This window comes from Anoplolepis gracilipes, chromosome 7 (genome assembly GCF_047496725.1).
Source record: "Anoplolepis gracilipes chromosome 7, ASM4749672v1, whole genome shotgun sequence".
NCBI classification, from domain to species: domain Eukaryota; kingdom Metazoa; phylum Arthropoda; class Insecta; order Hymenoptera; family Formicidae; genus Anoplolepis; species Anoplolepis gracilipes.
In genome coordinates this window covers 3,720,197-3,736,400 of record NC_132976.1, presented here as the reverse complement: position 1 = coordinate 3,736,400, position 16,204 = coordinate 3,720,197, and the positions used below count along the sequence as shown (strand labels likewise).

The 16,204-nt window shown below is 32.8% G+C and overlaps 2 protein-coding genes across 7 annotated transcripts in view; one reads left to right on the top strand and one right to left on the bottom strand.

The window, feature by feature from the left end:
- Window positions 1-439: 439 nt before the first annotated feature.
- Window positions 440-8,530, top strand: Ars2 (arsenic resistance protein 2). 5 transcript variants are annotated; one of them, XM_072896039.1, is made up of 16 exons: window positions 440-576; window positions 1,023-1,168; window positions 1,278-1,571; window positions 2,014-2,208; window positions 3,492-3,558; window positions 3,635-3,882; window positions 3,967-4,142; window positions 4,208-4,333; window positions 4,463-4,704; window positions 4,846-4,986; window positions 5,073-5,318; window positions 5,411-5,581; window positions 5,679-5,941; window positions 6,046-6,321; window positions 6,512-6,634; window positions 7,782-8,530. In XM_072896039.1, exons 2-16 carry the CDS (start codon window positions 1,050-1,052, stop codon window positions 7,858-7,860), a joined length of 2,766 nt encoding a protein of 921 aa, XP_072752140.1. In that variant the 5' UTR covers window positions 440-576; window positions 1,023-1,049; the 3' UTR covers window positions 7,861-8,530. The 5 variants fall into 5 exon arrangements, with proteins under 5 accessions (XP_072752140.1, XP_072752142.1, XP_072752141.1 ...); XM_072896041.1 differs by having other exon boundaries at window positions 1,275-1,571; window positions 4,220-4,333; XM_072896040.1 differs by having other exon boundaries at window positions 1,275-1,571; window positions 4,211-4,333.
- Window positions 8,531-8,643: 113 nt separating this feature from the next.
- LOC140667788 (uncharacterized) overlaps window positions 8,644-16,204 on the bottom strand; it is a 29,724-nt gene continuing 22,163 nt past the window's right edge. The window contains exons 3-9 of one of the 2 annotated variants that reach the window (XM_072896042.1): window positions 14,584-14,827; window positions 12,245-12,680; window positions 11,699-11,826; window positions 10,488-10,607; window positions 9,945-9,962; window positions 9,291-9,438; window positions 8,644-8,854 (exon numbers count right to left, since the gene is read on the bottom strand). In XM_072896042.1, coding sequence (XP_072752143.1) covers window positions 8,758-8,854; window positions 9,291-9,438; window positions 9,945-9,962; window positions 10,488-10,607; window positions 11,699-11,826; window positions 12,245-12,680; window positions 14,584-14,827 — 1,191 coding nt within the window. In that variant the 3' untranslated portion in view covers window positions 8,644-8,757. The remainder of the gene's footprint in view (window positions 8,855-9,290; window positions 9,439-9,944; window positions 9,963-10,487; window positions 10,608-11,698; window positions 11,827-12,244; window positions 12,681-14,583; window positions 14,828-16,204) is intronic. The other variant, XM_072896043.1, reaches the window with a different exon arrangement.

Below are 16,204 nucleotides of genomic sequence, written 5' to 3'. Positions count from 1 at the left end.
AATATAAACATGTCAATATATATGTCAATGGTATAAATATATTATTTGAAACAAACCTTTTTACAGATTTAAATAAAGAAACTAACAACTTTTCTTAAATATTCGATAAATGCTGTATGTATTTAAATTTCTCGTATCCACGCAATGGCGCGTAGAATTGATAACGGATTATTAGGACGCCGACATGCAAGTGATCGTGGAACAGATCTCCTTTGTGCGCATGCGCGAATAACGTCACCGTCCACGTGACTGATCTTCGCAGGCTCGCATTCAGGGTGCGTTCGAAAATTATATCCCAGAATTGGAGTAGTTTTTAATCGACCAATCAGGACACAGAAATCTTGACTTCCGATTGGTCAATTAAAAGCTACTTTATTCTATAGGTAGGATTTCCGAAAATACTTGAGATGTACTCACGACGCTCGACGTTTGCGTTCCTGCTCATGCGCAGTTCGTTTGTCCCGATAATTCGCGAACGTAAGTGCAGTAGAAATCGGCTGACGTAAAGGGGGTTAGATATTTCTCGAATTCCACCTGAATACTCAGGTTCTCGTCGACTGATAGATATCTACAACGGTAAGCGAACTTGTGAAATTATCTCCTCCAGCGTTCTATGTTTTTTGTCTTCTGTATCGTACTCCCTCGACCACAACACAATACGCAAAATATCGCGTGGCACACATTGGTTATACACAGTGATAATTATGTATATCGCGCCTTTTCGAGAAGATACCGTTCGATTTTTGCCTGCATTTTAATAACTGAGGGAACTGAGTACTTGCTCGTGTAAGGAAGACAGTTTCATCGTTGACGATCTCCTTATTTACGAACTTGGCGAAAAACTAATACCGAGGCACAATACTTTCCTTGTAATTTCGCTCACATTAACCTCTAAATATCTCAAATCACATATATATATGTATATAAAATCTTATAACTGAAAGCATCTTTACAAAAAAAAAAAAAGAAAAAAAAATATATATATATTTTTTTTTTTTAATCTCTCTGTATTTCTTTTTCAGGTGTAGACGTTCAACACTCTGCAAAACATGGCAGACTCGGACGATGAATATGATAGAAAGAGACGTGATAAGTTCAGAGGTGAAAGGACAGAGTCGTATTCACGGGAACGCAGAGATGACCGTAGACGTGACGATTGGGTCGATAGGTATATACGCGCCATGTTTTCTAATTATTTTGTTTCACGATGAGGGTAAATAAAATTCTTTTTGTTGTCAGTATATTAGATCTGCTAAGAATCTTCCTTTTTATAGTAGAGAGTGGTCGAGTCGTCCTAGACAGCGTCCGGATTATCGCGAGTATCGAGGTGGGGGAGGTGGAGGACGCGATCGTTACAGTCCGGCAAGATCTCAGGACATACAACCACCTATGAAGAGAATGCGATTTGGCGACTGGGATGACAGACCGAGATATGGCCACGATTATTATGGTGGAGGCAGCGGCAGTGGTGGTGGTGCTGGCACTGGTGGTGGAACTTCATGGAGTCCAGATCATTACCCTCCTCCTCACCATGGCAACCATCACTATGGCAACCACAGCAATAGTAGCAGGTTTGTTTGTTTTGTTATGTTCAAGTCATTTTTCTCTTTTGAGCTTTGCTGGATTATGATGAATAAGTAAATAATGAGGAGAGCAGGATTTATGAGGATTCCACCAAAACGGAGTCGCTTGACTCCAAGGTTGTTAGCTAAATTGAGGTAGTATCATATTCATATTTATAAAATATAAAAAGTTTGATGGAACAGAATTAAATAATTTTTTCTTTTTTTATAAACCTAAATGTGTTTAAATGTGAAGATAAAACATATAAGTGTACAAATTTAATAGTACAAATTTTAAATACAAAATGTCACATCCTGTACATATGTTAAAACTTTACTGATTGTATAGTGACAACTGTATTTATGCTGTTTGGTATATATTGTATTAATTAATAATATTTACATATTAGTGAAATTATATTTTGCATATGGTGTTATATCATTTTTTCAGTCGGGAAGTAGCTGGAAATTTCAGTAATTCAAATGTTGAAACTCAGCCACCTATGATGTCATTCAAAGCATTCCTTGGTACTCAAGAAGATACCATTACTGATGAAGAGGCTATTAAACGCTACAACGAGTACAAATTGGAATTCAGGAGACAGCAACTCAATGAATTCTTTGTCGCTCATAAGGATGAAGAATGGTATATTAATATTTATATTATATTATTCTTCTTTTTCACTCTTAGGGGGGTTGCATTATTATATATTATAGATGATTGATTATCGCGACATTTTTTATGGATGATAAACAGAATTAATTCTACAGTGGCTGAAATATTCTTGCTGAATCTATCAAACTAAACAACATCATTAAAATTCAGAATTAAAAAAAAATGGATACTTTTAAATAATGTAGGATATCACATGGATCTCTGTCCACGCATGTACATATATTGCTACATGCCTGGTGGAGGTAGATAATTTAATATATATAATCTTTGACAAATTGCAGACACATACTCTGATACTGTAGCTAATTTCAAACAATATGACCAGCTCTGTCTATCCCTACAGCCTATCGCCGTCATCGCCTTATACCTTGGGTCATCTCGCTCGTTTATTTTCTCGTACGATATTTTATGAATTTCGCGTTCCGCGCATCGCTGAAGACACGAGGTGCCTGTTAGGTAGCTAAGTAAATTGCGAGCTGGGCGCGCAAAGCCCAAAATATTGCTCGCACATAGGCCGCGTTCTAAACCCGCTATTTATTTGTCGAGTACTATACTTGTCTATAAAACTCTGAATCGACGAGAAAACTGAATGCGAGTAGAAATATGACTGCAGGTGAGGCTTCATACTGTAACCGACAATGCATGGTATTAACGACCATGCTTCGGATATACATATTTAATTACGATTATATATACGGATTTGGATATGAAACAAGGATTTGCATTTAATTAAAATCGTACAACTTTTCGTTTCGATTTTTAATTTATTACAAAGGACGACATAGCTAACGAGTTTGAATACTTTCTACTAATATCTCATTTTTTTTTTCTACCTGTCTACTTTCCTCTACATACTCTATTGAGAGTAATACTTTTAACAAAAGTTGTACCATAGGTAGTATGTCATAATTAATACAAGATTCTCTTGTTCAGAAATTTTTACTTTATGAATGCATGTGTATGCACAATATGAGGAAACAAGATATCGAGTCTTTTGGTTTAATTTATTATACAGCATAAAAAATTATTTTGCAACATTTTGTATACCTCATATTTGCATATGCCGTTCGTATGTGGAAGAGAAAGCGCTGATTTTCATCCGCGTTGCATCTTTTAAATTACAGAACTAGCTGCATCACTGAATTATATGTACGTGTGTTCCTATTCAAGACTCGTATAAGATTCGTATAGTATTATAACACTGAATTGCTTTGTGAGCATTCATTCACTATGCTTTTTCTATTGATCGCCAGGTTCAAAATAAAATATCATCCTGAGGAATCAGTGAAAAGAAAGGACGAACAAGTAGCAGCACTTAAGGTAGATGCGATGCTAAAATATATGAAACATCATCTTTTGATTTTAGAATATTTATCTAATTCTATTCTTATTGTAGAAACGTGTGGAAGTTTTTCTGGAATTGCTGAATTCGGGAGAGATAGAAAAAGTGTCTGCCGACGCCGATCAGGCGGATGCATTACTACATCTTTTAGATGCAGTAGTTATTAAATTAGAAGGAGGAACAGAAGAGGATTTACAAGTTTTGAACATCAAGCCACCTAAACCTATAATAGCTAAAGACTTCTTGAAAGAAAAAGAAGATAATAAGAGCAAACCTTCTGTAGAAAAGAAATCGGAGAATAGGTATTACATAACATTAGATAAAATTTTAATTAAATTGAATCAGTAATATGTTCTGTGATTATTTCTATATTTGGCTTATTTCAGTGATGAAAACAAAGTGGACGAGCATAGTGAAAAAGGCTCCAAAAATGATGAGACTGCCATGACAGAGGTCGAAAATTCGGAAAAAGATGAAAATGCGATATCTGACTCTGATAAAGTAAAACAAAATGATGATGAATGTAAAGACGTGGAAGAAACTGTTGATGACGATAAGCCTCGTATGTATATCTCAACATTTGACATTCTTTGAATCCCTTCAACATTACAGTCTATCTTATTACAGCAGAAAAATCAGAGAAATCAAGAAAACGTAAACGTACCGAAAGCAATAGCAGCAGCAGTAGTAGCAGTAGCAGTAGTTCTTCTGGTAGTGACAGTAATAAACCAGACACACCGAAAACGGAAACTCGTAAGTACAACTAAAAAGATATTTCTTTGTATAAACTCTATCGTAATTGTTATCTTATAAGTTTATATTAGATTGTAGATGTATATTTATATTATATTTATTTTACTCAAATTATATAATTATCATCAGCTGCCAATGAAAAAATGGAGACTAATAACGAAGAAGGTGAAGAAGGCGATGCTAAAAAAGAGAATCAAGAAATTAAAACAAAAGTAGAAGTTACAAATAATAAAAAATCCACAATTGAGCCAGAAGCAGTGATTGATTTGGCCAGTGAAGATAAAGAGAAGGAACCTAGAGCTCTGCACAAAACGAGCAGCATTTTCCTTCGTAATTTAGCACCCACAATTACCAAAGCAGAAGTTGAAGCGGTAGGTTAAAACATTATTAATTAATTTTATAAAGGCTTTATTTGTGAATAATTCATATTTTCTCTTTCACTTACATACTCTGTTCCTTTATATTATAATGATATAATTATTAGCATTTAAAATAATATATTTGTCAAACAGATGTGCAAGCGATTCCCTGGATTCTTACGCGTGGCTATAGCGGATCCGCAACCAGAGAGACGATGGTTCCGCCGTGGCTGGGTTTCATTCGAGAGACAAGTGAATATCAAAGAAATCTGCTGGAGTTTGAACAACATCAGAGTGAGTTCAGTTAGAGGAGTGTGCGCTGTTATTATTAAAAAAGAAATTAAGAATACTTTTAAATCTTTTTTTATTTTTTTATACAGTTACGCGATTGTGAACTTGGTGCTATAGTGAACAGAGATCTATCGCGACGTATTCGATCGGTGAATGGTTTAACGTCTCACAAACAGATAGTTCGACACGACATTAAGCTCAGTGCTAAAATTGTTCACAATTTGGATAATAGGGTAGGATTATGGAAAGAAGAAAAAAAGGACGAAGGTGCAGCGAAGCAAGAAGACGAGAAAGAAAATAAAACTACTCCAAGTAGTAATGAGGCTGAGCAAGCTGTAAGTAAAATGTGTAGTATATATTACAATGAATATGCTTGTGGACTTAAAAACTTGGTTTATAATTGAATCAAACTTTCTGCGTCGTCTAGGCTTTCGGATTGTCATCTAAAAATCCGGTATTGAAAAATATAACGGACTACTTGATAGAGGAAGCTTCAGCCGAAGAGGAAGAGTTGCTAGGTATGTCGGGTGAGCAAGAAGAAGGTCAATTAGGTGGTGACGGAGATAGTTCCATTGAAAGAGATCCAATTCTAATCAAGGTAAATTAAACAAACAAAAAAAAGTATAAAATTATGGGATTGCTTGAAAATAATTTTGTTTGTGAATTTTATACATGTTGCATCTTTATTTCTGCAGGTATTAGACAGATTAGTGCTGTATTTACGAATCGTTCATTCTGTTGATTACTATAATCACTGCGAGTATCCAAACGAAGACGAAATGCCAAACAGATGTGGAATAATGCATGTAAGAGGATCACCACCCACCGCCAAAATTTCCAGCGCTGAATTATCAGAATATTGTCGTAACTTTGAGAGCAAAATGTCTGCTTTTCTTCAACCGGTTGCTACCTTATCCACTGAAGAATTTGACAAGCTAGGCGCAAAAAATGCCGAAGCGTATCCTTTTTTTTTTTTTTGACAAATGTTTAAAAAAACGCGAAAGACTAACCTGAAAGTAACGATTCATCACATAAAATATTTTTTTCTTAATATATAAACAGTGAAGTTGAAAAATTTGTTCAAGCTAACACCCAGGAACTGTCAAAGGATAAATGGTTATGCCCCCTTAGCGGAAAGAAATTTAAAGGACCTGATTTTATTCGCAAGCATATCTTCAATAAACATTCCGAGAAAGTCGCTGAAGTGAAAGCAGAAGCTGAATACTTCAATAATTATTTGAAGGACCCAAAGAGGCCTCAACTTCCAGAACATCCTGGTAACAAGGCTCCGCTGAGGGACGGACCACGCGAAAATTTTTCGCCCTATGGTTGCAGCTCGTAAGTGTACAAAAGTCACCGGCAATTGAAAATAATTAACGAGCAGATCATCTATATATACACAATCATTATAATATGTACATTATAAAGAAAGTGTTAATTTATTTAAACACATTCGTTTATTGAAAGTCTACGAAAAATTTGGAAGGAATATTGTCAAGATATTTAATGCAAACATCTGTGTTTCCAGATTTGGAAATTATGGTGGTGGATACGGCGGTAACAGGGGCAATTATGGTTCCGGTTACGGTGGCGGATTCGGTGGTGGATTTGGAGGTCCGCGTTCCAATCGTGGCGGATTCAATCGAGGACGGTAAGATAATTCTTTCTTTACATTATGATGCAAAGCATCAGTAAAATTTATCCTTAATAAAATGTACGGTCTATAACTAAAAATTATAAAGGGAATTTACACTGCGTTGGCACATATCAGCTTTTTTGACAGGTTGATAAAATTCGTAGTGAAATTACAAAAAACAAAATTTAAAATGCATTCATATCACAAGTACAGTTTCTCGGTTTGATCGGGTTAATAGAGTGAACGTAGTGATGCAATATTTTACAGGGACGCTCCGGATTCTGCGTCAAGACCTATTATTAATTATAATGACTTGGACCAGTCAGGCATGGACATGTTTTAAGTTTTGTCGAATTCTAATATAAATTTAACTTCCCACAGAACAAAACAATCATAAAAGCGCTGTAAATTGTTTTTGTGCCAACGTATGATGTGTAACAACATCATTAATAAAAAGAGAAAAAAAACGTACCATTAATAATAATAAAAGAATTATTACAAAATCAGCACAATCTTTTGCTCAAGTTTATAATACAATTTAAATTTATTTAGACTATGCACTGAGAACTAAATTATGTGCATAGAAATAAATAAAAAGAGAAGCAAATAAATATGTACCTTTATATATAGTTTTTTTTATTATTTTTTAATAAAGAATTTAGAGTCACAGTAGATAGATTAATTTTTATACAACGTTGTTTAGAATGAGTCCGAAGATACGCTGATGTTGTAAATTTATAACAAATAAACCTATTTGTACGTTATTTTAATATATTTGTTATTTTATTTTATCCCATTTCCGCTTGAATCCTATGTCCGGTTGATCGTATGTCATGCAAAATTGTATGATGTAATATATTGATCCAATCGCATATGTGGCACGAAAAATAATAATTATTATTAATAACGCATTATAATAATATTTTTGCAAGCTTTGTTGAGAATTACTAACTCAAACAATTATTTAAGCCATAATTTTTTTTTATTTATTTTAATATACGTGTGTGGAAGATATAAAAGCCAAAATGTTACGCAGATATGCAAACAAAATAATATAAAAATATATATATAAGTTAATAATATAAATATTAAAAATAATATTCTAACATATCGATATTATCAATGTTCTTTTAATTATTCTAATAAATGTTTAATATTGCAGTGGCGGCGGTAGCGACTTCCGGCCAGTCATACATTATCGAGACCTCGATGCACCTCGAGAACCGGACGAATTCCTGTAAGACGATGAAATAACGTCTACAAGAAATATCGACGAATATAAAGATATATGGACGCCGCTTAAAGGCACTTGGAATTTCAATATTTCCTCTGTAAACAACATTCACACAAGTGTATGTTTTACGTATACCTGTGTATATATTTACAATTACTAATCAATTTTTAATTCAAGAAAATTAAATGAACCATTCAATTAGAATGTTAAGCAGAATGTGTGCGAGTATCGTCGAATATTTAAAAAAAAAACAAATCTAATCAGGAAGTAACAATATAATAAGAAACTTATATTATTGTATTTTACATATCACTTAATTTCACACACAGTGTTTCTAAATTAAATATTCTTCCGTTTTTTGCCAGCCTATAGTCGACAACAGTAGGGAATAAAAAGAGTAAAGATACTTCTATTAGTAAAATATGCACTGATAGAACAGACAAACTATGGACGTGTAATATATAATATATATAATATCAGTATATTATATGTAGTATATATTATATTATAATATATTCTAGGTCCATAAAACTTAACTTATTTTACATAATCTTTTCTTTTTGTTTTATGAGTATGAGAAATTTTGATTCATATAATCTTAACATTTATCATTCACGATATATACGAACGGAATATAGAATTATATATTAGTGACACAATAAAAAAGATTCTGAAAATTCGTCGTATTATTTTTTTATAATTGTAAAGAAATTTTAATCAGGAAAAAGGGCAACAAAAGAAAGATTGGACACTTTCAATATTGTATTGTTATATTTTTACTTATATAACACACTATATACACATTACATACATTTATCTCTGTATAAAATACTGCGTTTGATTTTCTCCATTGGCAATGTTTTTTTTTTTTTTGTTTCTTCACTATTTTTATGTTTCTTCAATATTAAGTGAACCGATCTTTACAATGTCTCTCATCCGTACCATCTCCGCAATCGTCGATCCCGTTACACTTCATTGCCTTCGTAATACATCTGCCGTTTCTGTATAATATAATTGTTACGTGTACAAAACAGCAATATTATCGACACATTGTGATTTAAAATTCTTTTCTATTCTTGTAAGAAAAAATATGTTTCTTTTCGAGATACATCAAAAAAAATCGAGGCGCATATTAAAAAATTAACTTTGTTTCAAATAAAACTGAAATATAATATTATATGTAAAATATTTTATTATATATAATATATAACGATATTATAACTAAAGAATTTAAAATTAAAATGTGTGTTTAATATATTTATTATATTATCATTTAGTTTATTTCAATATATTAAGAATAGAAAAGAATATACTAGAGGCATTTAAAGAGTACGATTCAGAAGATAGGAGATTTAATTTAGGGAAAATATTCATATCATGTATATCTTTTTTTCTTAATTATTTCTTATTACAAAGAGATGTATATTAATGGCTTACTGGCATGTAAATTCGTGTTTATTGCATCGCCCTTGGCACCCGTGAGGCTCATCTGATCCATCGCTGCAGTCCGATAATCCGTCGCAAAAACGAGTTTTTAATATGCATTCCCCATTACTGCAAGTAAATTCGTTGTCCAAAGGGCAAGCTAAAATGAAAATCATTGATAAACTTTAAGCAAATATTCTAAATCATGTGACTCCAAAGATTCGATAATTTCAAACGACAAATTTTTAAGCATGTATGTGATTATCTCACTTGATATATTTTTACATTGTACTCTAAAAATTATTTTCCCAAAGAATGTCAATTGAATTTGAAAATATGTTTGACATATTTTCTAATTAAATTCTAGCTAAATTTATACACATATATTGAATTTTCTTCTCACATTTATATAAAATGTACGGAAATCACTTTCTATCATGAATTATATTATATTCGGCATATATTCGAGTCACAGATTTATACGTCACATAAGCAAATCGTTATAAATCACATGCAACATTCTTGAAATAAAAATTGGGTTAATTTCTGAATATGTCAATAGCATTTAAACGAAACATTTTTAAGCATTCATAGGATGTGTAAGCATGCAGACTTTCGTGCAAAATACTCGTGCATTTCAAATGTACAGAATACAAATGTACTCACACCAACCGAGATTACGACCTACGGAAGGAAAAAAAAAAAGAAAAGATATGAGAAAAGAATTTACGTGGGTCAAGCGATTTATAAGCAAGACTACAAATGTACAATTTTTCACTCAATTCTGCTTAAAATTTTGCACAAAATGTCTTGCAAATCTCTTTTTTTCTAGTCACGTACCTTAAAAAAAATAAAAAACAATGAAAAATAAAATATTAAATAATAAAAATTAAATTAAATATTAAATATTATAGAAAATATGCTTATAGAGAACATGCTCGAAAAAAAAAAAGAAAAGAAAAATGACTCTTTTCGGAGTTATCACTTTTTAACGTAACAGAATCTAAACTGAAACAATGCTCGATAGATGTAAGCCACTGTGTAAAAATTCAGCAGAATTTCTTTTCTCGATTACAATTAATCGGTTCCATAAATACATTCTACGAAAATCTCGCTAATCCTTCACCCTATTACAACGACATTTCGTTTCGTCAAACATTTCGACATCGACGTCGTTATCGCGAAAAGAAAAGGAAGAAAAACTCTCACCTAACGTGCAATTAATCTCGTCGGTTGCGTCCCAGCAATCTATCTTTCCGTCGCATCTCCTCTCCAACGGAAGGCAGGAGGTCTCGTTACCGCACTGAAAATGCGTCTCCAGATTGCAGACTGAAAAAGAACGTGTAGTATCACCTGATAGTATCGCATTCTACTTGCTTCGTGTACTTTGTACTCGGAACACCTATATTAAATATCGCAAGAGCAATGTTCTCGTTATTAATTCAAGCGAGCAATTACGCGTGAATTGTTCGACCGGACATGCGTATTTACATGTTCTCATAAATACTATACACGTGATTATGTGTTAGAAAACTGGAATTTATTTCAACCGAAATATTTCGTGGAAATAAGCAGATGAATAACGATAATAAAAATTCAGAACCAAACTCGATAATAGATAAACGATATAATAATCACCCCTTGTCAAACTTTTTTTATCTAATAATATTGTACAAAAGAAACAATATGTAATATTATTTTTTTGTAAAAGTGCTTGTATTATACTGTAGAATCAAGCTATGATTGAAGTATTCTTTCCTTCTCGGAAAGAATACTTTTATTATAATTGATTATATAATTTATATATAATATTTTATAATTTTTTAACTTGATCCTAAATTTGATAATTCGTATACCATTTTCTAAATCTTTCCATTTCGATTGGAATCTGGTCGTTATATTTTGCGATTATGACTTGAATGCGAATATGCGATCATATCGATATCAAAAAAAACTAGTAAACCGAAGCCTCGCAAATAATAGCAAAGTAGAAAAGCCGATAACAGAAAGTTATAGGTCACACCGAACTGGGGCAATGCAGTATGTTTTAACGAGAGACAAAGTCGCGCGCGGATAGCGACTTACGATGCTCCACGATATGTCAAGATCGAGGTGATTAAATAACAGTCTCACTTATCTAATTATGATTATTGCATAATTTGATATATATTGAAGAAAGTGTATATTTAATTATTAATTACTAATTATATTACATATATATAAGAAATGATCAGAACATTATCAAAAGGATTCTTATGCCAAATCTCTTTATTGAAGAAAAATCTTATATTTATTTCAGGACTTTTTTGCCAAAATCAATATTTAAAAAAAATTCAAAACTTATTCTTAATATTGTGAAAAGTTATTTATTATAAACCTCGAGAAAAGATAAATGCGATTTTTATCTTATTTATACCTACCACAATCGTACTCGTCCGAATGATCGTAACAGTTCATATGCCCATCACAACGCTTTTTCAAAGGGATGCACAATGTATTGGAACAAGTCCATTCATCGTCCAGACAATAATGTTCGATCTCCACGCATCTTTAACAAATAAACCGTTGAAGATAATGAATGAAGAATCAATTATAAATTTTAAAAACTTTCATGTCTGTACGAAAATAATCGATAATTACACAGCTAATATTAATTTTTAACAATAATAATTTCTACACCTCAATCATAAATAGAATAAACAAAATACATATTACTATAATAATAATTATTAAATGATAATTATAAGATTATTACGCGAATTATCTGCATTATTAATTTTTTAATATAATTTGCAATATGTTTTGCAAGATACTTTCCTTCAAAATTTTACTACCAGCTCTTTATGGAGCTAAAAATGTTGATGTAAAAACATCCACTCATACTGAGCTATTATTGGGCGATCTGGCAATACTAACAATAAGTGAACAATCCCGACTCTATCAATCAAAGATAAGCATCGACAAACCTGAAGGCGTCTACGTCGAGGCGATGGCACTTTTGCTTATTGATGATGCAGAAACCGGCGCATCCGGTGGGATCATCGCGATCGTGGGGACTTCTGCATATCGGCACCTCCTCGTCGACGAGGGCAACGCACACCTCACCTTCGAGGCAATCGTCGCAATACCTCGTCGCATTAGCGTTTCGACTCGAATTAACTTCCGCTTCCACTTCCGAAGTCGATGGTGAAACGCTCTGCGGAAATGACGTGACACCGTTTAAAAAGGCGGCCATGGTAAACGCGTCGACGTTCATCGTCATCGTCGTCCTGGTGGTTGCGATCAGATCGGGCTCGTCGTTCGGAATCACGGATGTGATCGGTTCGCCGGATGTAACGTTCTGCTCCGTCAACTTCCTCGTCGACTTCAGGTACTGCTGAATGATCTGGAGTTTTTCTGGCTCTGCGAAAGAAGAGATGTATAACAGCCGGTGTATCAGTCATCAGGATTGAAAAAAACTCGTTATTACGTTGTGAGAAAAAAAACGGAAGTATAAACTAAATATATCACGCTTTTACGAGGTTCACCAGACACGTCGGTTTTTAACTCTCGACTGTTCAAAATAAGAAGTAATAAAATATAAGGGAATTTTTGAAAGCCCTTTTTAGTTAAGTAATTTTCTTTTTTAGTATTTTATGCACAATATTTATAAATATATATATAAATAAAAAATTACATTTATTTATTTTTTTTTAATTTATTATAAAAAAAATAGTTCTCTTAATCAAATTGTCGTTAAAGAAAACATTTTCAAACATAATATTATGGAAAAACTTGCTCTTAAACGCTTTATATTATTAATTTATTCGACAGAATCAGGATACATTTTAAGTAAGATAATTTAAGCAGCGCAGAAACAAATCTCATGTTCTTCAACATTTTTCAAATTTTTTTAATTCTATCTCCTATACTGAGAATAACAATCAATTATTATGTGGAAGAAATAAAAAAAAGTTCTTTACGTTTTTCACCTGAAAATTCACGCAAATGGATCTTTTTCAATTTTTTTCTTTGTTCAAATCTTAAAGAATAAAAAGTGCCAATTTCGATTCTTTTATGTTCTTTTATGTAATTTCGTGTATTCAAGGACTGAAGAAATGTTGAAAGACGTGTCGTTTCTCGCACAGAATTTACAGGATTCGCTAGCGTTGCACGGTCATCGACTTTTGCCGTTTTTCATCGCGCGACCGCGCTTCAACGACGATCGGCGAAGGAAAACGTTCTGTTGACCCCGCGGTTAAATTCATCTCATCGTTGGACGAGCAATTGTGCTACGCTTCGTCGAATTAAACCTCGGCCTCGGCTGGATGCAGATATTTTTAATTGTCCGAAACGATAAGGCGACGGCACCGGCGCGAATGCATCGTTTATTCCCGACCAATATACGGGGTTCTAGCACGCAATCTTTGATAGAGCGAGATGAAAAATTTATGAAAGTTGTAAAAATATCGAGAGAATAATAACTTCCCATTCGTGACATTACAATGGAAAAAAAGAGGGAAAAACGCTGGCGAAATAATTTGCGATCAAAAAATTGCGAGGAGATAATGCTTGCAAATCAAAGTTTTACTATAAAAAAAAGTCAATCCTTATCTCCATAAAAGTTTACAACGGAAATATCGCAAAGATAATTTAGCAACACGGAAGACGAATCATCGTTTGCAAATCAGCATAAATGCAAGGAATGAATTACGCTCCAATAATAAATCAATTTGATAAACGCTTGATTTGATTGATAAACGTTTCGATCAATCGATTAACCTCCGCAGGCTGAATAATATTTCATTCTGACTTCTGACAAACAAATGTGTATTTAGTAGCTCGTGAACTCATTTCTCACTTTGTCAAATATTCATCGAGCTACTGTCGCTGTACTTTAAATGCAATAAAGGATAATTTCACATATGTAAAATAATTCAATATATTTTCTATTTTTTTTAATATATAAAATTCCACAATATTTTTAAATTAATTAATAGAGGACCAAAAGATAGAAAGAAATAAGCTCTTATCGCGAGAAGATATTAATAACAATAAGAGTCATTCCTCATTTTACTCTTATTTTCAATAATTATTCATTTGAATAATCCTTTATTTAAGAAATAAATATAATTAAAAAAATGTCATATACAATAATTTATAATGAGAAACTAATGTGAAAAATAGCAGACGCGCTTTTTTTCAACAGTCCAGTATAAAAACAACATTAGAAAAATTCACAAAAGTTCTTAAAGAGTTTATAGTTTAAAGAATTTGCTGCGTCAGAAGTAAAACGACGTACAGAAATAAATAAGGGTTCACCCACCGAAGACGATGTACAATGCGACCCCAGCGACTCCCAGCAGGATCAGCACGACAATCAGCAGGGGTATGAGCGGGTTGGAGCATCCGGATGCCTTAAGGGGACGAGCCAGGTGTAACGTCCAGCCACGACGATGCTTGTCAAGACGCGCCGGATGCGGTGGCGGCTCGTTTCTGACACTTCGACGTAGATTAACGCGATTCTGCGAGGTCGGTGTGTGCGTCCGCGCCGGCAAGGAATAGGCCCTCTGAAGAGAAATGAAAAACAAAATGTAACGAAAGCAACCCGGCGCTAAAACGCGAATGCGAATTTACGAGGGGAACATAAATCTTAGGAATGATCTCGTGAAAAAAGGCGGGAAGAAAATGAAAGGAAAAAATATTCCTTGAGAAACACAAGAAAAATTGATTCGAAAGTTACTTTTTTATTACACAAACAGTGTGATAGAAAAGTAAATATTATTAGAGTCTTAAAAAAACTCCACTTGTGCGCATTCTATAATTGAAAGTAACGTTTACAAACGTAGCTCTTCCATTTTTATCAATAATTATTTGGCAAATTTATAAATTATATATTATATACGTAGAAATAAAAAAGAGAGAGAGAGAAAGCTATAGAACTTTGCAAAATCAAAATGATAAATATATTAATAAATTATAGGAGAAAAAAAATTATTCCCAACATCCCCTTTCTGTTCAGTTTTTTATATTCAAAATATAGCACCTCGAATAATCCAGAATGACAGCTGATTAATAACTAACTATATTATATTGTTTTGAGAAACATCAGCTTCACTATAACGCGCTTTCGTAATTTTTGCCGTCTGCCTCTCTGGACGTTACGCGGTTCGCTGACGACGAGGCTTACGCCGGGCTATAGATAGACGTTTTCCACTTCCGTTCCGTTTTGTTTCTTTATGTCGGTGCCGCGCCAGACGGCGGCTGTTTCTTCTTCTTCTTCTCTCGCGGAGGCTGTCAGCTCCGATGAGGGTTGGCGAAATCGCGAACGACCGGTGGAGAAGTCGCCGACGTACGAACTCTTGAGGTACCAAAACACGCACTCCCAGTATAATTTCTCTCACCATCAATTCGTGTACTTTATTTATCACCCACTTTAATCACCAGCTCATATTGGTCTATATTTAATTCCCCCGTGTTGACTAGAATTTTCAGTACGACACAAATATCCCGTGAATATATTTCTTTCGATATTTATTAATCTAGTTAGATATACCGCGATAATTAAATTTGTTTCATATATCCCTTATTATGGAGGTATTTTCTATTATAAAAAATAATAAAAAATTTAATATTAATTGCTTTAATATTTTATAATTTTATAATTATTTTAATATTATAACAAAATTTTATCTAAAAAATATCTTTCACAGGTATTATAAGTATTATAAATTATACAAGATATTATGAATATATGAGAACTCTATATATATATATATATATATATATATATATATATATATATATATATATATATATATATGTTTTATTTAGATAAATATAATATAAAAAATATAATTAAAATGCGTTAAATACATTATAAAATATTTTTATAATTTTACTTTAATTTTTATAAATTGCAAAAATTTTAACTTTATAATGATGAT

Coding starts and splice junctions, on each gene's coding strand:
- Ars2 (XM_072896035.1), top strand. CDS start 1,050: ATGGCAGACTCGGACGATGAATATGATAGAAAGAGACGTGATAAGTTC. Junction 1,572..2,013: donor AACCACAGCAATAGTAGCAG/GTTTGTTTGTTT, acceptor TCATTTTTTCAG/TCGGGAAGTAGCTGGAAATT. Junction 5,942..6,045: donor GGCGCAAAAAATGCCGAAGC/GTATCCTTTTTT, acceptor ATATATAAACAG/TGAAGTTGAAAAATTTGTTC.